At 45.3% G+C, this 27,076-nt stretch overlaps 1 protein-coding gene across 1 annotated transcript; it reads left to right on the top strand.

Annotated features, from left to right (window-relative positions):
• Positions 1–25,891, top strand: acanb (aggrecan b). The gene is made up of 19 exons (XM_056281810.1): positions 1–83; positions 5,672–5,750; positions 5,947–6,330; positions 6,594–6,768; positions 7,761–7,888; positions 8,335–8,628; positions 9,358–9,591; positions 9,920–10,094; positions 11,151–11,278; positions 12,319–12,612; positions 15,059–15,166; positions 15,491–15,601; positions 15,904–17,175; positions 18,109–18,222; positions 20,127–20,285; positions 20,738–20,820; positions 21,721–21,865; positions 22,867–23,049; positions 24,039–25,891. The coding sequence occupies exons 1-19, from the start codon at positions 81–83 to the stop codon at positions 24,128–24,130; spliced, it is 4,161 nt and encodes a 1,386-aa protein (XP_056137785.1). The 5' UTR covers positions 1–80; the 3' UTR covers positions 24,131–25,891.
• Positions 25,892–27,076: the final 1,185 nt, after the last annotated feature.

Genomic DNA, 27,076 nt, shown 5'->3' with positions numbered 1-27,076 from the left:
GAGGCCCCCTTCAGAACCCAGACGGAGGGAGATTTGGCTCGCAGGTCGGAGTCACTGGCAGCAGGAACTTTGGAGCATCAATGGTACGTTTACACCTCACAAACCGGAGTCTCGGCTCTCCGCGGCAGTCCTGACCAGGAATATTGTTGAGGGCTTGACTTTGACTCTCCGTTCTTTCTGTGACACGGTATTAATCGGGGGGGTACTGAGGTATGAAGCTCAAGGTAATTTCTGATCATTAATTTCCAGCATCAATCAGAGGAAGTCGGTTTCAGCGGTGGAGTCGCACAGGCGAGGGTAGGAGTGAGGAAAACAGGATTTATGATTTTGTTTTCGCAGGGCAGTGTGAATTCTGGATTTCGCCCACGAGGTCTTACTGAACTACGGGGATTAAAAGAAGTTAGCGGCGTGAGTTTTAGTTTTATTAAATCAGGATTTTTGTTGACTCACTTCGGCCTTTGGGTTTTACGGCGCTCTGGGACAAATTTATGGTGTATTTCTATCGTGGTGACGGCGGTATCTGGCAGGTTTCCTGTGATAAAGTCGAATTTGAACTCTCAGGAATGTCTGATGACTTGTTTGAATTGGTGTTTGAATTTCAACCAAGTTTATGTCGACCTCTAGACTCAGCCTCGTGGTGTTTTATGTGTGGTTGTAGATCTCTAAGTCAATGTTACACGGGTAGATATTGCAGAACTGTGCGGCAGCAGACACCATCATGCTGTACTGTGTTCGGACAGACGGCAACAGTAAGTGAACAGTCCCGGAGTGCAGCAGTGCCTTCGCCTCCTATCTGCGCGGCCGTCCTGATGGACAGGTGCAGCCAGTCTCCTGCTGAGAAGCAGAGCGGACCAGATGTACTTCCACACGCCAAACTCTCACACGTCCATTGTCTGACACGTCCTTGGGTCTTCGGTCGCCCGGTAGGGAGGGGAAACGACATTTGAACTCGACCGTTTGATTCAATGAATAATTCATCTCGGGACATCTGTGCTTCATGAGTGTGCGCAACAAGAAAGTGTGAGTCGCAGAGTCTGCTTCTCCACCGTCAAATGATTTGGCTTCAGAGTGTCTTTTAATTTATTTTTTGTGCTTTGCAAAATGTGACTGTTGACTGTTGACCGTGTGAGCTCGTGTTCTAGATGGTGGTTCTCTCTGGTTTAGAAATAGAAGAAAGGCTACAAACGTCAGGGCATGCTGGTGCTCTTCCCTCACAAAGGTGTGTGTTGGGCTTTACGACTCATTTTGGGGAGCTCAGATGCTCTTGTTTCAGACAACGAGATCTAACTGAGCCCAAGCTGTATGCTTGTGTGTGCTTGTGTGTGTGTGTAAGTGTGGGCATGGGCTCACACAGCCCGGACAGGAGCCTCGGCTGCATGCCCTCACAATTACCTCGAGTCTTCATCAGTAAAATCACAGGCGGCATAAGTCCCACTAGTGTGAAGGTCTTGGCCCTGTAGGGTCCTCATGTGGTGGACCAGATAAAGGTGCTGTGAAGACAAAGATAAGACTTTTTTTATCATCAAGTTAGCGGGTGAAGAGAGTGGAAAACAGATGTCATTCAGTGGAGGGAGGCAGACATGAGCCTCTGTGTGAGGATATGTGCGTTCCTGTGCGAGGAGATGTGTGTTTCTGTGTGAGGAGATGTGTGTTTCTGTGTGAGGAAGATGTGCGTTCCTGTGCGAGGAGATGTGTGTTCCTGTGTGAGGAGATGTGTGTTTCTGTGTGAGGAAGATGTGCGTTTCTGTGCGAGGAGATGTGTGTTTCTGTGTGAGGAAGATGTGCGTTCCTGTGCGAGGAGATGTGTGTTCCTGTGTGAGGAGATGTGTGTTTCTGTGTGAGGAAGATGTGCGTTCCTGTGCGAGGAGATGTGTGTTTCTGTGTGAGGAAGATGTGCGTTCCTGTGCGAGGAGATGTGTGTTTCTGTGTGAGGAAGATGTGCGTTTCGGTCACTCTGTGCGAGTGTGTCTCCGATCACACACTGCAGACTTACATGTGTGATGTAGTCATATGCTAATGCACATCTAAGCACCTGTGTGTATAATTTAAGCCCCTCCACCCATTTAATCTATAAGTGTCTGTGTGTGTTCTCTGACACAGGCTTCACAGTGTGTGTCAATACCAATATATGTAGACACACACACACACACACACACACACACACACACACACACACACACACACACACACACACACACACACACTCTCACAAACACCCCTATACGTTTTTCTTACCCAGGGCATCAGACGTGCGCTCCTGCACATTCCCCTGCTGATTATTGTGTGTGTGTGTGTGTGTGTGTGTGTGTGTGTGTGTGTGTGTGTGTGTGTGTGTGTGTGTGTGTGTGTGTGTGTGTGTGTGTGTGTTTCTATTCGCACATTTGAGCGTGTGTGTGGGTATCAATGTCGTCTCTGTTGTGCCGAGGGTCTCCAGAGGGCTGGAGGAAAGTAAGGGGGCTGGGCGGGGTGGGGGCTCCCCTGGATGCCCGCCTTGTGTTTACCTTGGCTGGGTCGCCCTCCCCAGGCCCTGCCCCCACCTGAAGCTGGAACAGACCAAGTCCTTATTGCCCTTCACCTCTACTGGGGACGGAACATACCACAGCGCCTGAACGGGGGACGAGCGGCTAACCCGCTGGCTGAATGGCTGCACTGTGGAAACAGGAATGATTGGCTTGGCCGGGCCCGGCTTGGCTTGCTCACAATGCCAGTGTACATTATGAAGTGGCCGAGGCTTAAATGATGCATTTACAGAGAGCCATGGATCCGCTGAATGATCGGACAGTAACCAATAAACAGCCACGGTTTGGGTTGGCGGGCTGCAGAAACGAAGAAAGGTTTTCACTGGCGTCCTCTGTGTTTGTGCATTGTGAGGTTGCGGCCGCAGCCGTCTTGCTGGCGAGCCGTCGCCACCTTTATCCATTCTTTGGGAAGCCCACCTTGGCTGAGCTGCCATCAGCACAAGGCCGGTCTTTGTGGTGGCCGCAGACGGCGGCGGCGGCGACGAGCGTGGATGACATGACCCTCCTACTCCGTGCCGAGCCCAGGGTTCACGCTCTGCCGTCGTTTGGGAGATGAGACCGCTTGAATGTAGTCTAAGAGATGAGTTGACATGTGTACCTGTATGGCCTTTTAGGTGTACGAGCATGAGCCCCCGGCACGAGCGTCCCCCTGTGAGACCGGACCGGGCCAAAGTGTGTTCGGTACTGGATCGACAGGCTGGGCAGCAGAACAAACACTGGTGCTTCTGAATGTCCTGAGTTTTACACTGTGCAAATGCCAGCTGGACGTGTGTATGCATGCACGTATGCACACACACACACACACACACACACACACACACACACACACACACACACACACACACACACACACACACACACACACACACACACACACACACACACACACACACACAAACTGAGCAAAGAAGTTGCATGTATTCCTTTCCTTCCAGGTTGCGTACCGGTTGGTGTTTTTGCACCAGCAGCGGTAGCTAGTTGCTACCCCTCTGTCACTTAACGCGCAACACACCACAACCCCGGACCACTGAACCCTTAAGGTTGGACCATAAAGGTCATCCGATGTCTTCTTTGACCTCTCACTGGCCCACTAACCCCCGGTCAAGAATGGGGGGCCCCTCTCGCCGTAGGCCCGGCTTTATTGGGCAGCACGTGTTTTCACAGAGGCCGTTTGGCGTGAGCTGGCTCGGTCCTGCAACATGTCCAGGGGGCTCATGAACGCAACACAATGATGGCACAGTTTGGGCCGGCGGCGGCGGTGGTGGCAGCAGCGGCGGCACTGTGCATTGACTGTACCATACGTCACAGCAATGAAATACCAGGAGAAAAAATAAACAGGGCGCCGCCACTGGAGGCCAACGGACCCCCACTTTACAGTGAACTATTAAAAACAATCTGACAGGGGCGGACTGTGTTCATATGCTTGCTAGTAGTCCCTCGGGCTCACACTCACATGTATTCGCTCACACACACACACACACACACACACACACACACACACACACACACACACATACACAGATTGTCTTATTACTTATGTTCTCTATCCATATTATAGACATACATGTACTATAGATAGATAGATAGACAGACAGACAGACAGACAGACAGACAGATAGATAGATAGATAGATAGATAGATAGATAGATAGATAGATAGATAGATAGATAGATAGATAGATAGATAGATAGATAGATAGATAGATAGATAGATAGATAGATAGATAGATAGATAGATAGATAGATAGATAGATAGATAGATAGATAGATAGATAGATAGATAGATAGATAGATAGAGATCACACACACACACACACAGATTGTCTTATTACTTATGCTCTCTATTCATATAGACATACTTGTACTAAAGATAGATAGAGATGTCACAGACACACACACACACACACATGCACACACGCACACACACGCAGCATTCTGAATGGGCCGTTATCTTAGTCAGCTGGAAAATTTGCCCAAATTTCCCATTTCTCTCCTTCATCATTTCTTGAATGGCTGTAAAAGTGAATGAATCACACTTCTCCTCCTCCCTTTACGGTACAGAGATGGAGGATCTATTTTAGCACTAGGAACATTTCTGTGCCCAGAGACACAGAGGCTTTCATTCTTCAGGGAGCGAGTGTGTGGTATTTCCAAACGGGTCGCAGGCTCTTGACGTCGTGTTTCCACGTCGGCCAGCGACGATGACATAATACAACCCCGTGTGCCAAAAGCAGTACAGACCCCGACCAACACAGGGTGTGAATATGAGCTTACATTCATCACTCTACGCAGGACAAAATAACACAAGTTCAACAAAGAGCGGCACAGAATTACAGTTCTGTGTGGGGGGGGGGGGCGGGGGGAGGGATCTAAAAGGCAAAACTTTTTAACAACTTATCTTCCCTTTTGGGATCGATTTACCCATTTGCTCACAGGAAGTTGCCAAAACATTTCTTTTTTTTTGGATCCCCCCCCCCCATTTTTCTCCCCAGTTGTATTCCCCCAATTACCCCACTCTTCCGAGCCTTCCCGGTCGCTGCTCCACCCCCTCTGCCGATCCGGGGAGGGCTGCAGACTACCACATGCCTCCTCCGATACATGTGGAGTCGCCAGCTGCTTCTTTTCACCTGACAGTGAGGAGTTTCACCAGGGGGACGTAGCACGTGGGAGGATCATGCTATTCCCCCCAGTCCCACCCCCCCTGAACAAGTGCCCCGACCGACCAGAGGAGGCGCTAGTGCAGCGACCAGGACACATACCCACATCCGGCTTCCCACCCGTAGACACGGCCAGTTGTGTCTGTAGGGACGCCCGACCAAGCCGGAGGTAACACGGGGATTTGAACCGGCGATCCCCGTGTTGGCTGCAGGGGCTCAAGCCTTCGTCCTGATGAAATGCCCTGAGAGATCCCCGTCAGTTAAGACTAAGAGGCTCTTGCTTGCTTGTGTAGGGAAAGAAAGCCTCACTTCATTTAGTGAAGCTATATATTTAGCTATGCTGAAAAGCCCATTTACTGGAAACTTTGTGAGGGTAAAAGATTGTTTCCTGCTCGGCCTTGTCTTGTATGAGGCTGAGAATGTGTACTGTAACACATCTGTATCAGTCACACACTGCTCATCCCAGCATTGTTTTTGGACATCCTCTGCTCTCCAGGTAATCATGAACCCCCTCCTTCTACTGTGTGCGTCACTGCCCCTCATCACGGCAACATTATCTTTCGAGAAGCCTGCCGGTAAGTGTTTAATTGACAGGAGGAAATTAATTTTAAGCTTGTTTTCTTTTTTTAGTTCTTGAGTTCTCATGCATCTTCATTGCCATTGTAGGAAATACACAATTTGATGTCTCATATATTTTGAATTAAAATGCATTTGGTGAAAAGGGATGAATGCGTTAAAGAACAAGCTAAACTCTTCTTATTGTCACTCCAGACCTGGATGGCTCGCTGAGCATTAGCATCCCCATGGAGATGCCCCTGCACCCACTCTTGGGTAGCAAGGTTGTGGTGCCATGCTACTTCCAGGACAACGCCGTCAATGATCCTGGAGCCCCAACAATCACCCCGCTTTCCCACAGAATTAAGTGGACCTATGTCACAAAAGAGAAGGTCACACTGATCCTGGTGGCATCAGAGGGCAAAGTTCACGTGGAGACAGAATATCTTGACAGGGTCACCATGGTCAACTACCCCCTTGTGCCCACCGATGCCACCATTGAGATGACAGAATTGAGGTCCAAAGATTCAGGAACATACCGCTGTGAGGTGATGCATGGTATAGAGGAGAACCACGACACGGTGGAGATCCAGGTTCAAGGTATAACACAGAAACTTGTGGAATACACTCCATATTAAATAGTTTAATGAATAACCTCTTTCGGGAGAAGTAGAGCCCAAAGATGGTCAATTGTATTTTCCAGTTTGTCAGCGTAAAAATAACTTTCATTTGTGAAGAGATTGACTATACACAAACATAATACATTGATTTTTCACAGAGAGATAATACCTGCAAAAACTGTACTTCTCCCACTCTCTCTTTGTCTCTGTCTCTTTCTCCGCTTCTCTCTTTTAATCAAACAGGTATTGTGTTCCACTACCGAGCCATCACTACCCGCTACACCATGACTTTTGAGAAGGCCAAGGCAGCTTGCATCCAGAACAGTGCCGTCATCGCAACCCCAGCCCAGCTGCAGGCTGCCTATGATGATGGGTACCACCAGTGTGATGCCGGATGGTTGTCAGATAAGACCGTTAGGTAGGATGTTGTCCCTGCAGCTACTGACTTGATTCCAGGAGTGTCCAATTGTGTACCATTGCGTGTCAAGGGTATACTTGGTTTCATTTAAACCACCCACTACAATACTTGGGTAGCTTAGTAGTTAACATTGTAGCCTCACAGCCAGAGTGGTCTGGGTTTAATTCCTGTGTTGAGTATGTATGTTCTTCAGTGTGTTAGCTTTGGTTTCCTTGGAGCTCTTTGGCTTCCTCCTACAGTTCCAAGACATGTATGTTGGAGGCTGTAAATTACTCATACACTGTGAGTGTGAGATTTGGTAACATGTTGAAAATGTCATTTCTTCTTCAGTACCCTGTGACCCTGAACACAATTAGGTGGATTTAGACCATGAATGAACAACATTGACTACCAAATAGGGGTTAAGTACCTTAGGCGAGGACACTTTGACAGGTGCAGATGCAGGGGATCAAATTCAGGTCCTCCAAGGTGGGGGACGACTTCATTAACCACTTGACACCTTCTCATAGGTACTGAAGTATCATTCTTGGAGCTTTTATCATTAATTTCTCAGTGTAGATTTTGAACAAGCTCCTTGGCATTTCCACCTAGGTAAAACTCGTGCCACATAGGTCTAACAGCCCAAAGCTACTAAAATAATTGATGTTGTAACAGGTTTACAGCTAATTTAGTTTGGCCTCATCGTGGTAAATGGTGCAAAAAGCAAGAAGGGCTTGAAGTCTTGTCCTATCAGGGCTGTTAGATCTATTAGGTTTTTGACTGGTAGACCATTTGAATCATAAGGGCAGTACTTTCTGAAAGCCAAGTCTATGTAAGTTAAGTTTGGATCCCTCAAGGCAGATTCATAAATGATAGTAGAACACATGTAGAACACTTGGTGTCAAATTATCTCTTTTTTCCACTTGTTTTGTCTCCCAAAGAAATCTACATAGAGTAAATACAGCCCAGTTCAAAACGTACCTCCAATCTGTCTCCGCTGTGTTCTCTTTAAGGTATCCGATCCATGAGCCGCGTGAGGGGTGCTATGGGGACAAAGAGAACTTCCCCGGCGTGAGGACCTATGGAGTAAGAGACATCAATGAGACCTATGATGTCTACTGTTTTGCTGAGAAAATATCAGGTAAACATCAGGGTTAAAAACGATATATGCAAATCCTGGGACTTGCTGTGATCTACATGTTGTTCCAAGGGGCAGCTCAAGTATTTAGTCACAAGAAAAACAAATTAAGACTACTTGCTTCAGTATACATCTTCACCCATCTCTAGTCAATGAAAACAACATAATTTTGCACCTATGTTGACATAGGCACTTGTTATGCAGCATGGGACATTAGCACTGGCCACTGTCTAAATCCTGGAAAATTTGAACAGGAGGTTAGAAAGTTCCTCTGCCCTGGGCCAATTTTAACCCTCCAGCATTTGCAAGTCTATTCTAGATGTCTGACTGCTGTTAAATGCAGTGTCAAATTGGCCAGGGGAAACTTGGGCCTTACAGCCACCACTATGTCTAAACAGAATTCTTAATTTCAGCTGTTTCCTACTTCTGTTTGTCTTCTCTCCTTTCAGGTAGAGTCTTCTACTCCATGTCTGTGGAGAAGTTCACCTTCTATGAAGCAGACGACCAGTGTGCCAAGCTGGGCGCCCGACTTGCAACCACTGGCGAGCTTTACCTCGCATGGAAGGGTGGCATGGATGTTTGTAATGCTGGGTGGCTGGCAGACAGAAGCGTGCGCTACCCCATTAACATCGCCAGGCCTCAATGTGGAGGGGGGCTTCTGGGTGTAAGGACCGTCTACCTGCATCCTAACCAGACAGGCTACCCTTACCCAGACTCTCGCTATGACGCCATCTGCTACCAAGGTACATTTCCCAGAAGGACCTAAGCTGAGCCATATATTTACCAATCTCTTCCCTATCGTACCTGATCATTAAAAGGAAAACAGTGGCTCCAACCTGTGCACTGTACCGGTGGTTGACTCTGATTTTGGTTATATAGAAGTTTGGGCTTATTCTACTGTTTACTCTTTTGAAAGCTGGTCTTCACAAGAAAGTCAGCTGAATACCTAAAAAGTAATTTATTTATAACTCATTAAGACTGGACTGATTGAGTTAAGATGCATTGCAGTTAGTGTTTTAAGGGGAAGACTCAACCAACTGTGAGATGGTAAAAAATTTCATTATTAATGGACTCTTGCTTGACTTGCTTAGAAGATATGCAGTATACTAGACGAGGCCTGTAAAGGCCTGTGTAAAAAAAACAAACATGGGAAATAGTAGAAATCCAACATGATGAGGATGATTTGACTTAAATTTGTTTCTGCAAATTTTAGTTTGCCAATTTACAGAACACTCTTTAAGGCTAAGCACCATATACATTGCATTATTTGTAATTGGTGAGCAGTTTTTGGCAATCAGGTGAACAGGTCAGGATTAATTACCTACAATGCTACAACTGTATCAACTTGACTGGTAGTATCAGTATTGCAGCACAGAGCCCCAATGTCAAGACTTTCAAAATTGTCAGTGCCATCAAGCAGTTCAAGTAATCCAAAATAAAGCAATAACCCAAACTTTTTGTCTTTTCAACAGCTGGAGAGGACGAAGGCCTGGGGCCTGTGCATACCACCCCTTTCCCTGACATCATCCCCATTACCCTGGGGCCGATGGACCACCGCACCACACCATCTGAGGGTGAGGAGGCCCATGGAGAGGTGGTCACTCTTTCACCATTGCCAATTCCATCTGTGATTGGTGAGACGGTTACCGAGGCAACTGCAAGGCCTGGTCTGGGGCTGGACTCTGATACTGCTATGTCTTCAACAGGTGCTTCACAAGAGTTCCCTTACTTTGAGTATATTTTATTTAACCTTTATTTAAACAGATAGCCCAGTTGGGATGTCTGGCCTGAAAAGTCATTCCATATGATAAGTTAAAATATAGGTGTCATATAAATGTTTAAGTTGATAGGACTGATAGAAAAAAAAAGTTATCTTAGCATCAGACGAGGTTGTATCAAAGTCATTAGAGGTAGATAAATCCACTTGAGTTGGTAGTTATTCCTACAGCCAGTATAAACAACTTAAAATTTTCATGGCATTCTTTTGTTCCGTTTGTCTCTGAGTCCTCCATTCACTCCTCTTTCTCTCCCCAGGCGTTGTGTTCCACTACCGCGGTTTAACTGGCCGATATACCCTGACCTTCGCGGAGGCCCAGCTGGCCTGCCAGAGCATTGGAGCGGTTATAGCCAGCCCCCAGCAGCTCCAGGCAGCCTTTGAGAAAGGCCTACACCACTGTGATGCAGGCTGGCTTCGTGACCAGACCGTAAGGTGAGCTGAAGGCCATGGTTATTTTCATTGGATCAAGGCATCCTCTGAATGGCACATATATGATGTGTATTTGACCTGCCAATTTTGATCAGTACTCAGAGAGACAGGACACCATCCTGGTCCCGCTCTACCATGTATATCTTATATGGTAGCCGTTAGCACAGTCACTATGTGTTTCCTGCACTGTGTAGGACTGCAGTGTTGCACTGCTGTAAAGATTGTATCCCACTGTACCCTATAATTTCCATGAGGACTAAGTTTGTCTTATCTTATCTTATCTTAATAGAGAGAATAATAATAATAACTTGTTTGAACTTCTACAGACCATAATAATAATAATGATAATAATAATGAGAAGAAGAAGAAGAAGAAGAAGAAGAAGAAAAAAAGTGCTATACAAATGTAATGATTACTGTTATTATCTTATCTTAATGGCGGGAAGGTTGGAGGGCACTGAGATAACAAACACAGATGAGACAAAGATTGAAAATTACATGCAGAGTTTGAAAATATGAACAACAAGACAAAGACAAAGAAAAAGTAGAGATTCTATCGAGTATAGATCAGAGCGATGCAGTAAAGGTTTAGTTCACTAGGGCTCCAGTCAGATTCTTTATTTTTCATTAGCAGTTGCTCCAAATGATCAGAAATGTATCTAGTTTCACTGGTTTAATTGAGAAGTTTTTCTATCTTCCATTGCTTTGGCTCAAACAGAACATCTCATTCCCTCCAAATGTTCCATATATTTGACACTTTCATCCCCAAAATGTTGTGGCCAAATGATTTGGCTACAACATTCACTGAGAAGGCTATTAACTGAAGTGAACTTATTAGTCATGTTAATGACATGATATTGCATCTGTTTAAAGATTACCATCACTTACATTTAATTGCATTGAGGGATTTGGTGTGGTTATAATCATGATAAATAAAAATTGCAAGATCTTAAAAAAATTGTGGGATATTAGTTTTGCAAAAGCTATGAATTCTTGGGGAGTTATGTTTTCTGAGTCTTACAATATCAGTGGAGTGCTATGACCACCATTTCCTGTTCAGGTACCCCATAGTGTCACCTAGGGATAATTGCGCAGGTAACCTGGAACACCTCCCAGGAGTGCGGTCATATGGTCTCAGGCTAGCCAGCGAACAGTATGATGTCTTCTGCTATGTGGACCGCCTCCAAGGTAAGAAGAACACATAGACTGTGTCTCAAAGCCGAGGACTGAAATGACTGGAATCTAATAGTATGTTAATATGTTAAAGGCAATATGTGTAATTTGAGGGCTGACCTCTGTTGTTCAGCAATTAGAATAACAGCTACATATAAAAAAAGACAAGTGAATTCAAATAGAAAAAGTAATGCATAGCTTGCATGCCAAAATCTGCCATATTTGAATGCCTAGAGTAGATTCCAGTTTGCTGTGATCATACAAAGTGTGCAGAGGACTGCACGCACAACCCAAATGTCGGGGGATTGGGCATCATTAGCCCAATGTGGTGTGGCAGTCTATTCCGTTGCCTACCAACATGAGGATCGGCGGTTTGAATCCTCGTGTTACCTTGGGCTTAGTCGGGCGTCCCTACAGACACAATTGGCCGTGTCTGCGGGTGGGAAGCCGGATGTGGGTATGTGTCCTGGTCACTGCACTAGCACCTCCTCTGGTCAGTCAGGGCTCCTGTTCGGGGGGGGGGGGGGTAGCATGATCCTCCCATGCACTACGTCCCCCTGGTGAAACTCCCCACTTTCAAGTGAAAAGTGGCTGGCGACTCCACATGTATCGGAGGAAGCATGTGGTAGTCTGCAGCCCTCCCCGGCTCGGCAGAGGGGGTGGAACAGTGACCGGGACATCTCAGAAAAGTGGGGTAATTGGCCGGATACAACTGGGGAGAAAAGGGGGGGAATCCAAAAAAGAAAAAAGAAAAGAAATCCAAAATATTTCAAATAGCCTCTTTAATATTTATCAATATGGAACAGAGAAAATATTTGTACAGTAATTGTACTTGCCTCTTAAGAGCATACCTAGTTATGTATGTCATGTTTCAGTCCTTTCAGTTGTCCTAAACATACAAAGGCACACACAAATACACAACCCTCATAACATAACATCTATATTCAAATTTATATCTAGGCCCGAACGTATATGTCGATTTTTTTTTTCCATTATTCTCCACACAGCATAACAGTGGAGTTCTCCTCCAAAACCCCTCTCTCTACCTTTGTTAGGTGAGGTCTTCTACACCAGCGACTATGACAGCTTCTCCTACGAGGAGGCCGTGCAGCACTGTCAGAAGCTCAACACCACCCTGGCCACCACTGGGCAGCTGTATGCCGCTTGGAATCAAGGCCTGGACAAGTGTCGCCCTGGCTGGCTGATGGACCGCAGTGTCCGGTACCCCATTACCAACCCGAGGGCTCATTGCGGAGGAGGGCAGGCTGGAGTCCACATCATCTATGCCTACCCGAACCAGACAGGCTTCCCCGACGAGCACTCGCGCTACGACGCCTACTGTTTCAGAGGTAGCAAAAGGGTTAGGCATTGTTACATTAAATTTGTATTACATATTCTAGATGTGTCCAGTTGCATGATATGTGTGCAAAATGAATTATTCAACTGCCAAAACAAACAAATTTGGAAATAGATTAATTTCACAGAGCATATAAATTCAGCAGAATGTTTTGTGATCAAAATATTAACATACGCTGATGACGATAACTAAATATGCAAGCAAGCCTGGTCAATATATTACCATTTGTTAACTGTGAACATTTACCTGTGAAAACGTTCACTGAGTTGAAAGTGCTCTTGTCTGGTTTTGTGTCTCATTGACCGAGACTCCGGTAGAACACACTGAGATTGACACTAGCATGAATATGACTGTAGTAGTAGAAGGAGGAGGAAGAGGAAAAGGAGGAAGAGGAGGAGGAATTTATCAATAAGACAACAATCATTATAGATCAAATCACTCTGACTGGTAAGACAACACCATAGATCTTAAATCAAGTCAAGTCAAGTTTATTTGTATAGCCCAATATCACAAATTACCAATTTGTCTCAGTGGGCTTTACAGCAACACAACAACCTGCCCTTAGACCCTCTCATCGGATAAGGAACAACTTCCTAAAAAAAACCTTTAACAGGGAGAAAAAATAGGAAGAAACCCCAGGGAGAGCAACAGAGGAGGGATCTCTCTCCCAAGACGGACATTCACTTAGCATGCATCAAGCATCTTAGCTTGTGTGAATGAAGTCGGTGACTCTAAGTACTCAGCATCTTATTCCTTGTTTTTATTTTTGTTGTTGATTTTGATGATGATTATGATGATGATGAGGATGATGATGAAAAAGCACCATGCCTTTAGTTAAAGAACCACTTTACTTAAATACTGCTCGTATGCACCAAAGCACATGGTTGCCTTGGTCTAAGGGTTCTCTATGTAATTATTTTAGTCCAAAAGTGCATATTTGCTGTGTTTCTGACAAATTGGTCATGGAGCAGAACCAAGCACAACTGCTCCTTATCACGTGAGACTTGCAACAAGATGCCCATGATGTGTGCTTTTACTTTGAAGGTGTGTGTGTGTGGGGGGGGTATTTGTGTGTGGGGTGTGTGACTTATTTTAATTTACTTGAGACTTCTAAAGACTTATTACATTTGGTGTTTAGACAGTTGGTACAGACATGTGAAGAAATAACAGTAGAAAGAGTAGTTTGGTAGAATAAAAACCCAAATAGGAACAGATAGTGCTGTAAACCACTCTAGAACCAAAACTAGAACCAAATCCAAATATCTCTAACAATCACCAATTTTACAAAATAATATGAATTGCGGAACAAAATAAATTCTGCCATACTATGCTTGAACACCATATGCCTTGAATGCACACATATATGCTACTCACAATGTAATTGTGTTTGTTGCAGTTACCATCCCTGATCAGAAAATTCATGGATGGTAATCCATATGCTAATCAATAACCCATCATTTGCTCCTTGCTTGTGTGAAATGAAACACTACTTTGAATGATTCTTTGCTTCGATTGGACAGCATATAGTAGTTTTGGATAAAAATTTAAAAAACGCATTTTCTTTTTTTCAGTTTTGATCAGACGTTCTGAGGTCCAGTTGATTTTTCCACTTTTTGGGGACAAACCATTTGAAAACTGGACTGTCTGATCGAAGACCAATGTCTCAAAAATGTATAGTGTTTTTGGCTGCTGAGAAGTGTAAAAGATTTGCTTGTATTAGCCATAGATGTATGGTGAACATAAGCGATTATACCCTCTGACATAAGCACTCCGAGGCAGAACCAGACAACTGACGCACTGTTTGAAACTTACAGAGGGTCGGCTTCATTACAACCAACTACTGAGCAGACCCTTTAAATGAGCCACTTAACCAAAATGATAAATATCTATCAAACAGAATCCTAAGAACTATGGTCATGAGTTTTGGGTAGTGACCGAAAAGGTGAGATCGCGGATACAAGCGGCTGAAATGAATTTCCTCTGTAGGTTGTCTGGGCTCAGCCTTAGAGATAGGGTGAGGAGCTCAGACATCCAGAGGGAGCTCACAGTAGAGCCACTGCTCCTTCGCGTTGAAAGGAGCCAGTTGAGGTGGTTCGGGCATCTGATTAGGATGCCTCCTGGGCACCTTCCTTAAGAGATTTACTGGGCATGGCCAACTGGGAGGAGACCCCGGGGTAAACCAAGAACTCACTGGAGGGACTACATGTCCAATCTGGCCTGGGAATGCCTTGGGATCCCCCAGGATGAGCTGGAGGGTGTTGCTGGGGAGAGGGATGTCTGGGGTGCTCTACTTAGCTTGCTACCACCGCAACCCTACCCCGGAGAAGCAGCTGAAGATGAATGAATGGATGAATGAATCCTAAGAACTCAAGTCCTTGTTTGTAGCTTGACAATGCTCCTATGATTTGATTTATTGTTATCTGGTTTTGTCTGTTCAGCTGAAGTTCCTGTCGTTCACACTGAAAATGAAACCAGTGTGAATATAACTATGGTGATTGAAGAATTAATCAATGAGACAACCATCGTAACTGACCGACTTGCTCCAGGTAAGACAGCATCTCTGAAGTGGTCTTTCAATCTCAGTATATGTGAATATATATAAGGTCCTTGGGCAGCCTGTTCTCTTTGGTCTTTGGATCTTGCTCTATCTCTACCTCTCTAATCACCAAAATGTATATTTTTCTGTGATAAAGGAGCCAAATGCGTAAATGTAAATGAAGCAGGTAACCAGTTTTTAAGGGATAAAGAAAGTATCAGAAAGACTTCTAAATAAACAAATTCCTTGTGTGTAGCCTGACAATGTTCTTTACCATCTAGGAAACATTTAGCCAAATCTGATGGTTCTTCTTTCTGGTTTTGTTTCTCTCCAGTTGGAACTCCTGTAATTCACAGTGAAAATGAAACCAGTGTGAATATGACTGTAGTGGTCGAGGAATTCATCAATGAAACAACTGTCATAACTGACCAAGTTGCTCCAACTGGTAAGACAGCACCATGGAATGACCATAGAGACACTGTGTGTGAATGAAAACTCCACTCTTGGTATCATAGCATCTGCCTTGCATTCAGTTAACTCTAGCATAACTTCTCATCATCACAGTATGTTGTTTTCTGTGACAAAGTGATCACTAACAATACCTAATAATGTTACTGATAAAGATACACTAATCATCACAAAGTGCCTTCCTTAACAAAGCTACAACAATATTCTCATGTTTCCCCATCTCCCCATATTCTTATGTTGTTTTTTTGTTTGTTTTTTTTTTTGCTGATGTTCCTCCAGTCCTTGTAGATGTCTCTGGCTCAGGCTCAGGCTCAGCTGAACACTCTGCCATTGGTAGTGGCAGCGGCGTCATCGACATCCACAGTGAGGATGGATCAGTGGTATCTGGTGTCTCCAGTGCCAGTGGCGAAGGCTCTGGGCCTGGCTTGCATATTATCTTCCACAGCAGTGGAGACTCCCTCTCAGGGGAAGGATCCACATCTGGAGGTCCCCAGGAGGCAGGAGAGGGAAGTACCATCACCTTCCTCCATGGAGAACAAGGATCTGGGGCTAGTGCATCTGGATCAGGGTCTGGGGAGGAGTTAGATGGAGGTCAGCCCATGTTCAGTGGCTTCTTATCAGGGTCAGGGTCTGGCTCTGCAAGTGGTACCAGTGGGGACATTAGTGGTGCCAGTGGGGACTCTTTTATCATCATGGTGGATGGAGAGATGGTGGACCTGTCGAAAACCTTCCAAAAACCCACAGAGCAGGAGCTTGGTCGAGGGATTGTTGATATCAGTGGGTCTGGGGCTGTCTCTGGGTCAGGTTTTATATCCGGATCAGGGTTTATGTCTGGATCAGGGTTTATGTCTGGATCAGGAGCTGTATCTGGGTCAGGGACCAGTGGTTTCTTCAGTGCGGACCTTAGTGGCACCACTTCTGGGTCAGGATTTCCTGGCGTGACCTTTGTCGACCATACTTTTGTTGACCTAACAGACCAGCCATCTGGTGAGCAGGAAGTATCTGGCTATCGTCCATCTGGTTCAGGGTTCGCCAGCGGCTTTCCAAGCGGTTTTCCATCTGGTTTCTCAGGCAGCGCCTCTGCTTCTGGAACCCCATCTGGGGATGAGTCCCAACCTCGGGGTGACGTCATCTACCTCACTGATGATGAAGTGATGGAGGTCACGGTGCATCCCTCCACTCATGAGCCTCAGCAAGGACGGGGAGTGGTGGAGGTGAGTGGGGAGGGAAGCGGGTCTGGGACCCATGGTGAAACAGGCAGCACTTTGGACCAGCACCAGCATTCCTCAGGCAGTGGGGTCTTTCAAGTAGAAGAGACCACTGAGAGGCTATCTGTAGTCTTCCAACCTGGGTCAACACTCAAGACAGGGTCCATTGCCCACCTTCACCAGCCAGGTTTAGAGGAGATGGCGGTGGAGCTGGAACAGGAAGGACGAGCGGGATCTACCGAGGAGATGTATGTGACCACAGCTTTGTACACCAGCCCAACCACAGCGCCATCTGTCTCACTAGCAACACCTGCTGTTGTGGAGCTACCAGTGGTAGCAGAGAGTAAGTGGCTAAGCTTTATCACAGATTTCATTTTGCTGATAGCATATTGGTTGACCAGATTCACTTTTTGAAGTTCTTTATAAGGGGTGATTTAACTAAATTTCAAGCTTACAGTATGAAACTCTTAGATTTTGAGATGAGAGTACATCTGAACACAAGGAGTATGCCTGATTTATAGCTGATGTGTCTGCAGTGGCACAAGGGACCTTGTGCTTAAATTGACATAAATATGGGGCTTGTGACCAACCTGCATGGTTGTCTGGCATGTTTACGTGCACCGGCGAAAATTTTTTAACTACACACTTGGCTGCACAAATGATGCCACATTTAAAAGAGATTCAGCTGATGTTTTGTGTTACACTGCTACCTGTCATTTAGGAGAATACTGCTAAATGAGAATGCATTAAAATGGCTTTGTGCTCGCTGGAAGCGCGTGCACAATTTGTGGAGGTCCACACTACACCCTCTTCAGAGAGTATCAAACGGGCATAAATCTGTTGTCATGTAAATTACCTGCTACATTCAAACTCCACTGACAAAGATGATAAAGGATAATTATGACTATGGTAATTCCACATCTCAAAGCAGTAGTGAGTAGTGTTGCATTTCATTTAGACTGCTGCTGGGAAAAAATAGTTAAATTTTTCCCATTTTTAAAAAATACTTTCATCACCTTCAATAATATTGTGTGCAGTAACTTTAAATCTCTCTCTCTCTCTCTCTCTCTGTCTTTCTATCTGTCTGTATGTCTGTCTGTCTGTTTCTCTCTCTCTCTCTCTCTCTCTCTCTCTCTCTCTCTCTCTCTCTCTCTCTCTCTCTCTCTCTCTGTCTTTCTATCTGTCTGTATGTCTGTCTGTCTGTTTCTCTCTCTCTCTCTCTCTCTCTCTCTCTCTCTCTCTCTCTCTCTCTCTCTCTCTCTCTCTCTCTCTCCAGTCTCTGCAGACCCTTGTGATCCGAACCCATGTGGAGCAGGAACCTGCTCTGCACAAAATGAACTTGCAGTGTGTCAGTGTCCAGAAGGCTTCACAGGGGAGGACTGCACCACACGTAAGTGCCCCTTTTAAGACTCAGATCTGACTGGTTTAGACATAAAACATGTGACATCTGAGACATCCGGGTAGCGTGGCGGTCTATCCCGTTGCCTACCAACACGAGAATCACCAGTTCAAATCCCCGTGTTACCTCCAACTTGGTTGGGCATCCATACAGACACAAATGGTCGTGTCTGAGGGTGAGAAGCCAGATGTGGGTGTGTATCCTGATCACTGCACTAGCACCTCCTCTGGTCGGTCAGGGCACCTGTTCAAAGGGAGGGGGAACTGGGGGGAATAGCGTGATCCACCCACGCACTACGTCCCCCTGGTGAAACTCCTCACTGTCAGTTGAAAGGAAGCGGCTGGAGACTCCACATGTATCAGAGGAGATATGCAGTAGTCTGCAGCCCTCCCTGGATCGGTAGAAGGGGTGGAGCAGTGACCAGGATGGCTCGGAAGAGTGGGGTAATTGGCTGGGTACAATTGGGGAGAAAAGGTGGGGAAAATTAAAAAAAAAGGAACAAGTAACATGGTTTTCTAAATCCATTTCACATCTTACTGGCTTTAATGTACCCTGGTGGCTTTCGCATTACTGACGCACATCTTTTAAAGAAAGTGAATGCAGGAAGTCAAAGCAAGCTGTTTTAAATTGTGAACAAATGATAGCACCCTTATAATTTACATCTGTGAGGGACAGCCATGTACCATTAGGTCTCCATTCCAACCAAGCATAACATGGTTTATCAGCTGAATTCTAGTTATTAGATCGCCCATTCTCTGCTCGAGGGCGGATGTGATAGGATTTCACGTTCTGTAATCGACAGGAACTGGAGAGAAGCAGGGCAGCGCGGTGGCTCAGTGGTTAGCGCGGTCACCTCACAGCAAGAAGGTAGTGGGTTCGAACCCTGGGGTAGTCCAACCTTGGGGGTCATCCCAGGTTGTCTTGTGTGTGGAGTTTGCATGTTCTCCCCATGTCTGTATGGGTTTCCTCACACAGTCCAAAGACATGTAGGTCAGGTGAATCAGCTGTACTAAATTGTCCCTAGGTGTGAATGTTTTTATGTGTGTTGGCCCTGTGATGGACTGGCAGCCTGTCCAGGGTGTCCCCCAGCCTGCCGCCCAATGACTGCTGGGATAGGCCCCAGCATCCCACAACCCCAATTGGGATAAGCAGCTTGGATAATGGATGGATGGAGAGAAGCATTCTGGAGCTGTGCAACATTCCTTAATCATAGACAATACAGTTCATCTATGAGACAAGCTCTTCTCTGGGGCAGCCCCCTGTCTGAGTATTACCTTGCAGGGGCTATAAGCAACAATCTTAGTATGCAAATTGGGGGAAATAACTGGCATCGTGTTTGGCTTAAATGAAAACCAGGAGCCATGCATAGCTCACCAATAATAAAACTGCATCCTGCAAATGTTTCATTTACACTGATGTATTTTCTTTCTTTTTTTTAGATGTGATAAGATGTAAAGAGAAGTTATAATATCTATCAATATATACACGTAAAAGCTTCAGTATAACTTCGGGCAACATTCTTCCAAAATGTTGAAAGATGTTGAATGTTAAGATAATGGATGAATCCATCCATCCATTATCTTAACTGTGCCACCCATCCATAAGCAGTTAAGATAATGGATGGATGGATTCTTCCAAAACTTCAGAAATCCGACTTGTGTTTGATAATTAAGTACACTCTCATTTTGTTCCAATCAGTCTCACTTCGTTTAATCAGGTGAAAAGATTTTCATCATATTCAGCCACGAGAAGTTCCTTTATATGTGAATATTTTACACAGTTGAGCCACAATGTGTTAAAGAACAGCAAAGTATGATTACAAAACGTTAATTTGTGACACCATTGGTGTGCGTGTGTGTATGTGTGTGTGTGTGTGTGTGTGTGTATGTGTGTAGCGATGCAGGGCTGTCCGGAGGGCTGGTTGGAGTTCATGGGTAGCTGTTACCTCCACTTTGCGGAGAGGGACACCTGGTCAGATGCTGAGCGCCGCTGTCAGGAGCTCAACGCCCACCTAGTCAGCATCACCTCCCAGGAGGAACAGCAGTTCGTCAACTGTGAGTAGCTTGGTGTGTGTGTGGGTGTTTTTCTGTGTGCCACAGGAGTAAGGATGTGTGTCTTGATTACCTGGTGATTGCTGTTGCTGGAGACATTTGAGTGTCCATTAAGTTGCCAGTTTATTAGGGACAGCCCCACCGCCCACAAATGGTACATTCCACCAAGTCATATGTCACCTGACTGTAGTGTGTGGCCTAAACCTAGATAGGTGTACCTAATAAACTGGCAATTCAGTGTCTGTGAGGGTGTGTTTGTGCGTTTAAGTGCATGTGTTTGTTTTTTACTTTTTGCCCCGAGTCCATGTTCATGCTTGCAAGCGTATATGTGTGCATTTATTTGGCTGACAAATCAACAACTCAAGAACAAAAGCCTGTTAGCACATGGTGTAATATCTACTTATAATATCTGTAAAATAATTCCAAATGATCCTCTCTTTGTTTTTGCATCATAGCCAATGGCCAGGACTACCAGTGGATTGGACTCAATGACAGAGATGTTCAGAATGAGTTCCGATGGACAGATGGGAGTCCCCTTGTAAGTTGTTGTGCAAGGACAACATATTGGGCTATACAAATAAAACTGGACTTGACTTGACAACACCACAGTAACTGATGGAGTGATTCACAAACTGCTGTTGAAAACCAGGGAACGGATAAAAGGTTAACCATCAATTGGAATAATAGATGAGTACAATAATCCCACCAGACACTGATGAGATGTTCCAACTTCTATCAAAGTGGACTGAAAAGACAAACCTGGAGATGTCAGTCAGCTCTCTCTCTTTTTACACAATATGCCAAGCTGACACCAGTACATCTGCTTACACCTTTACTTATTTGTGTAGCGAGAGAATTCATGGGGCAGGCGGGATCGAACCTGGGTTCCCCGCACCACGGGTGACTACGTTAACCAGTCGACTAAAGGGTCCGATCCTCTAGCCAACTGGCTAGCGAGTCTACACATCCGTGGTCGTACACTGTTACAGTTGTTCAGCCTGGCCTTATGAGTCCCTCGCAGCAGGCCGAGCAAGTTCTCCTCTTTCAGTTCAAGGTGTCTGGTCTCTATTTTATGGGAGAGCTCATTATTTTCTCAAACCTCCATGATAACGAGAGAGACAATGACGTCAAACTGGACCTAAGAAGATTTTATTTACCCACAGCAGCATTCTCCTTTTAGACCCTGCAGAAGAATCACTCAATGAATGATCTGTTAACTAGATGGTTGAGAGACACCCAGATGTCTCTTTTACAGTGTGTTAATATGGTTTCTTTGCGTACCATTCCAGAGAGAATGGTCTGCTTTACTGAGGCAGGTGTTCATGGGTGGGATGAACACATAGTGCCTTCTGTACAGTGGCTAAAATGTCAAACTCAGCAACTGAATGTCCGTGTCTTTCTTTGTTTAAAAAAATAAAACATGGTGTCTTCTGCTCAGGCCTTTGAGAACTGGAGGCCAAACCAGCCAGATAACTACTTCAACTCCGGGGAGGATTGCGTGGTCATGATCTGGCATGAAGGTGGACAGTGGAATGATGTTCCCTGCAATTACCATCTTCCCTTCACCTGCAAAAGCGGACCTGGTAGGTGCAAGTGCCAGAGTTCGCTGAAATAATGAAGTTCGCCAAAATAATGAACTTCACTGAAACTGCTAACCTGGAATTGAACCTAGGGCTACATCATAACCAGCAGGGATCACCGCTTCAAAAAAGGATCCCTTAGAAGGTGGATAAGGCCTAAAATGTAATGTAGCTCTCATCTCTCCCTACAATTTTCCTATTCCTAAAGATGCTATGGGCCGATTTGAGTTTTGCCTGTATCCCATTCATATTAGGGTAAGCAGACATGGTATGTAATATCATTCTACATCTCCATAGTTGAAAGGTGCTTTGTATAAGTCTACTTGGTTCCTGGACTGTATTGGTTAGCGATATGAAAACAACAGCAAATTGAAGGAAGACAAAATCAAATAGAACAGTAGGAGATACACAGAGCATGTTTGTCATTTCACATCTGCCATCTTTGAATGCTCTCAGTAGATGTCATTCACTTCCATCACTGCACAATTAGCTGAGGACCTTGAGCAAAAAGCAAGTCTTTTGGGGGGCTGGGGGTCAGACATCTTTTATCTATTTTTAACAAAGTGATGTGCATGAGTTGTGTACTGTTTCATTGAGTACCATTCAGCAGCACCTAAACACTGAATAGAAACCAAAGGTTCATTATATGGCATGTTTAACCCTTCAATGTGTAGAAACTAGCATAAACAAAAGAAAAACATGTCTGATCACAGATGTTTTGATGACTCAGATGTTGCTGCTTTGCAGACATCTTGTAGCGTCCAGTTTATGCAGATGTATTGCATCTCTCCTTGAGCGTTCTCCTGTGGGTCCACGCACCGACATGTCTCTGCAAATGTGCCAAAATAGCACCAATTGAATTAAAGCTCCACTGCCATGGCTCTGAGGGGCAGGAATGGTTGCCCCTGTGACCTTGACCTCCAGGGGCCCAGATGTCTGCTGAGTTCACTGTTCATCTTTAAATCTGTTTTGTTTTTTTGTTTTTTTCTATTTTTCTCTGTCAGTCATGTGCCCAGCGCCCCCGGAGGTACAACACGCCAGGCCAATGGGCAGAAGCAGAGAGCGCTACCCTGTCAACTCCATAGTCCGCTACCAGTGTGACACGGGCTACACACAGCGCCACCTGCCTGTCATACGCTGTATGTCCGATGGACAGTGGGAAGAGCCACAAGTGCAGTGTACCTCACGTGAGTTTGAAGAGAAATGTTGAAATAGATTGTGGACGCATGCAATAAACTATCAAAACAGCGTGTGAGTGTGTGTTAGCTAGCAGCTGAGTTCAGCAGCTGATAAAGACCCTGGCAGGATAAAGACCCTGGCATGATAAAGACCCCGGCAGGATAAAGACCCTGGCATGATAAAGACCCCAGCAGGATAAAGACCCTGGCAGGATAAAGACCCTGGCAGAAAAACAACCACCGCGATATTAAGCTGAATTTGATCAGCAAAATTATATCCAAAATTTTTTTTAAAAAAGATGGGCGTTTTTACACATAAGGTGTCCCATATTTGATAAAAGTATGTACTGTTGGAACGTCCGGGTAGCATGGCGGTCTATTCTGTTGCCTACCGACATGGGGATCGCTGGTTGGAATCCTCCGACTTGGTCGGACATCGGCCGTGTCTGCGGGTGGGAAGCCGGATGTGGGCATGCGTCCTGGTCGCTGCACTAGCGCCTCCTCTGGTCGGTCAGGGCACCTGTTCAGGGGGGAGGGGGGGAATAGTGTGATCCTCCCACGTGCTACGCCCCCCCCTGGTGAAACTCCTCACTGTCAGGTGAAAAGAAGCGGCTGGCGACTCCACATGTATCGGAAGAGGCATGTGGTAGTCTGCAGCCCTCCCCGGATCGGCAGAGGGGGTGGAGCAGTGAACGGGATGGCTCGGAAGAGTGGGGTAATTGGCTGGGTTCAATTGGGGAGAAAATGGGGGGGTACTATATTTCTGTCATAATGGAAGTACATTGTACAATATCGATAAAGTCACAGGCAGAATATCAAAGGTAAATCCATGTTAGCTAACAACACAAACCGATGGTGTTTTTGTGGGGTTAACATTAGGACCAGAATAAAAAATGCCCCAGTGTTGACATTTCAGTGTTTAAAATTAATTTTGTTGAACGGAGTGCCTGTGAAAACTTACTGAAAGTGTATGCTCGTGTTGTGTGTTTGCACCCCAGCTGGCAGCGGCAGCAACAGGTTACACAGACGGTCCACCAGGAGCCGGAATAAAGAGGTCACCAGCCAACAGTCACAGAGGAAGCTGCTCTGAGCAGGGCTGAAAGGACACACAACCCAGAACCACAAAGGACCCCTCTTTGTAAAGCAACGTGGACACCAATACCAATGCCCGACCAAAAAGTTAACATTCCCCTCGTGTATATAGAAGCACCACAGCACATTTAGACAGTGGTAGTGATACTGACATACTTTCTTTTGGATCTTTTAAGTGTCACCCTTGAGGGCAGCTTGTAAGATTTGTTTTTTATTTATAGCTTTTTTTATTTATAATCATGTTCCTTTATTGGGACTCACCATCTCAATGCCCAAATTGTAATTTTCCAAAACAACCATTTACCGGCACTGAAGGAGACCATATAAATAGGGATGGAAAAGACACGAAGATGGATATTTTAATGAATGTAAAAGCTGTGGGGGAGCCAATACTGAAGGCCTTAGAGTGACACTAAAAGTCCAAAACATTTTTTTTTTTAAACGTAGCAACTGGACACTCTGAAGTCATGCACATCGTTACACAGATTTTTGTGATCATTTTAGGCTTTTCTAGTTCTGTGTGTTTGTTTAGTGTTTTTCCCCCTCCCTAGTTTTAGACTCTAGTGACCATATCTGTGTTTGCTAGGTAGAAACGGTGTCTTCGTCTGGTTTCTAACTGACACAACTTACTGAATCTTTAATCATCTGCTTAGATACCAACACAGTGTTGAACATGCTGACTTGATTCCGCTGTTAACAGCAAAAGACAAAAAAACTATGTATGTATATATATATATATATATATATATATATATATATATACAATTTAAAGACATGGTTAAATATCAATGACAGCAGACCTAAGCTGAAGTAGTCGGCACTCATGCACTTTTGGGAGTCTTCAGTCACTTCGTTTGTGCTTAGCATAATAACTCGAAGCGCACCTTAAGCATTAAAAGGAACTCTGCTTCAGCTTGGGTCTGCTGCTGCCATGCGGAGAGGCGACCAAGTCTGTCAGTGTCATTTCAATTGACTTGCTCTACTACCAAGGCTAGCCTCTGGGATGGTGGATAACTCCACCCGACTTGGCTCATCAAACCATGCAAAACCTGCACGGCGAGTTCTGCAGTTTGGTGTCTTTGATTGTGTCCTTGTGTTTGTGACTTTACAAAAGTTAATTCCATGAGCTCCGTTGGTGCAATCTGATGTGAGAATCATGCTAATGTAGAATTCACTGTATGCTGTGTGACGACTCTCACTGTAAATATTCTCACTATGACATTCATAACAGCAGGATCTGTGATTAACTCTGATGGAGCAGAAAACAACAATGACATTTTGACTGATCGATTGATTGAATCATTGACTGATTGAATCGTTGATTGATTGATTTATCGACACATTTGTTCGCCGATTGCTCGGCACATTCATAATAACTACGGCCGATCTGAGAATATGCGACTTGAGAGTACACAGAAAATTATGATTTAAACTTAGAAGAACAAAAAAAAAAAACATCTTCAGACATCTTCATGAGTGTTTCTGTCTGGGAAGTAAGGTTTACGCCACAGAGTCCTACCAACAGAAATATAACTGCAATGAACAGCTTTGCCTGGAAATGAACAAAGAAATAAATAAATCAGGCAAACCGTCATTTAGGGGGGGAGAAAAAACTGTGAAAACAGTGACGGTGAAGAGATAGGAGATGGAGGAGAAGCTTATCACATATCGACCAAAGCCTTTCTGGGTCAAGAGATGTGTCCAAATCTGACATCTTACAGAGCGACTCACAAACACAAACACACACACACACACACACACACACACACACACACACACACACAGTGGCGCCCCCAAGGGGTGGCCAGGGCCACCCTGACACTATCCCTGGCCCCCCCGCTGGCCCCCCCAGCCACGAGTCGCATATGCAGAATATGCTTCTATCTGATATTTTACATTAGGTGCTGTTCATTTAAATCAATAGTGTATATTTTTCTTAACTCTCATATTGACCGTTTTCAACTAGCCTATACAGTATACTGCAACAGCATCATAGAATTCCCGAAATTCAGTCATGGCTTTTGGTTTTGTTGTGCCACCCCAAGATTTTCAGTGGCCCCGTTTGGCCACCCCTATGAAACACTTCTGGGGGCGCCACTGCATGCATGCACACACACACACACACACACACACACACACACACACACACACACACACACTAACACGTCGTTTTCAGAAAATGGCTCCTCCATGCTAGCATTCATGCTAGCATATATGCTAACAATAGCGCCCCTGTGGTTACCAGCGCGTTTAGGTGCGCGCGCGTGAGAACGAGGGCTAATCAGGAAGACCGGATGAGTGTTCGTGTGCGTGGAAATGTGTCTGTGTTTGTGATGCCTGGATTCTACAGCAAACACTGCAGTATCTATTAGTATTTTTTCCACATTGAAAAAAACAAAACACGTGTGCCTTGCCATACATCACCATAATCCTCCTCGTCATCATTTTTGATGAATTCTGACTGTTCTGATCCCAAAAAAAATCGTGATGTGAACAAATACCAAATAAATGGAATCGTCTGTCTCTGTGAACGTGTGGCGCAGGAAGTTATTGCAATGTCTTGTTCAAACGGAGCTCTGTTTAATTTACTGATCTGTGTTGCCAAAATATTTACACAGTGCGGAATCCATTTTGGGCAGACCTTTAAAACGTCGTTTAACGGGTCCGCGGTGGTGTAGCGGTCTAAGCGTCGGCTTTGTGTCGATGCAGATGTCCCGGTTTCGTCAGACCCGACTATGGCCGGACTCGACGAAGCAGCAGTAATTGGCAGGCTGTCTTCGGGAGGGGGGCGGAGTCGGCTTGTGTTCGTCACAGGAATGCGTCTCTGGATGTGTATGGGGGGGCGGGAGCAGGGGTTCGGCCTGGAGTCGCCTTGTCCCGGAAGTGACGAGGCGTCTCCTTCGAGATTGCCGGCCGGAGAGATGCAGTTGGCGAACGCATGCAG

Source organism: Lampris incognitus, chromosome 6, assembly GCF_029633865.1.
Source record: "Lampris incognitus isolate fLamInc1 chromosome 6, fLamInc1.hap2, whole genome shotgun sequence".
NCBI classification, from domain to species: Eukaryota; Metazoa; Chordata; class Actinopteri; order Lampriformes; family Lampridae; genus Lampris; species Lampris incognitus.
This window is presented reverse-complemented; position numbering and strand designations above follow the sequence as displayed.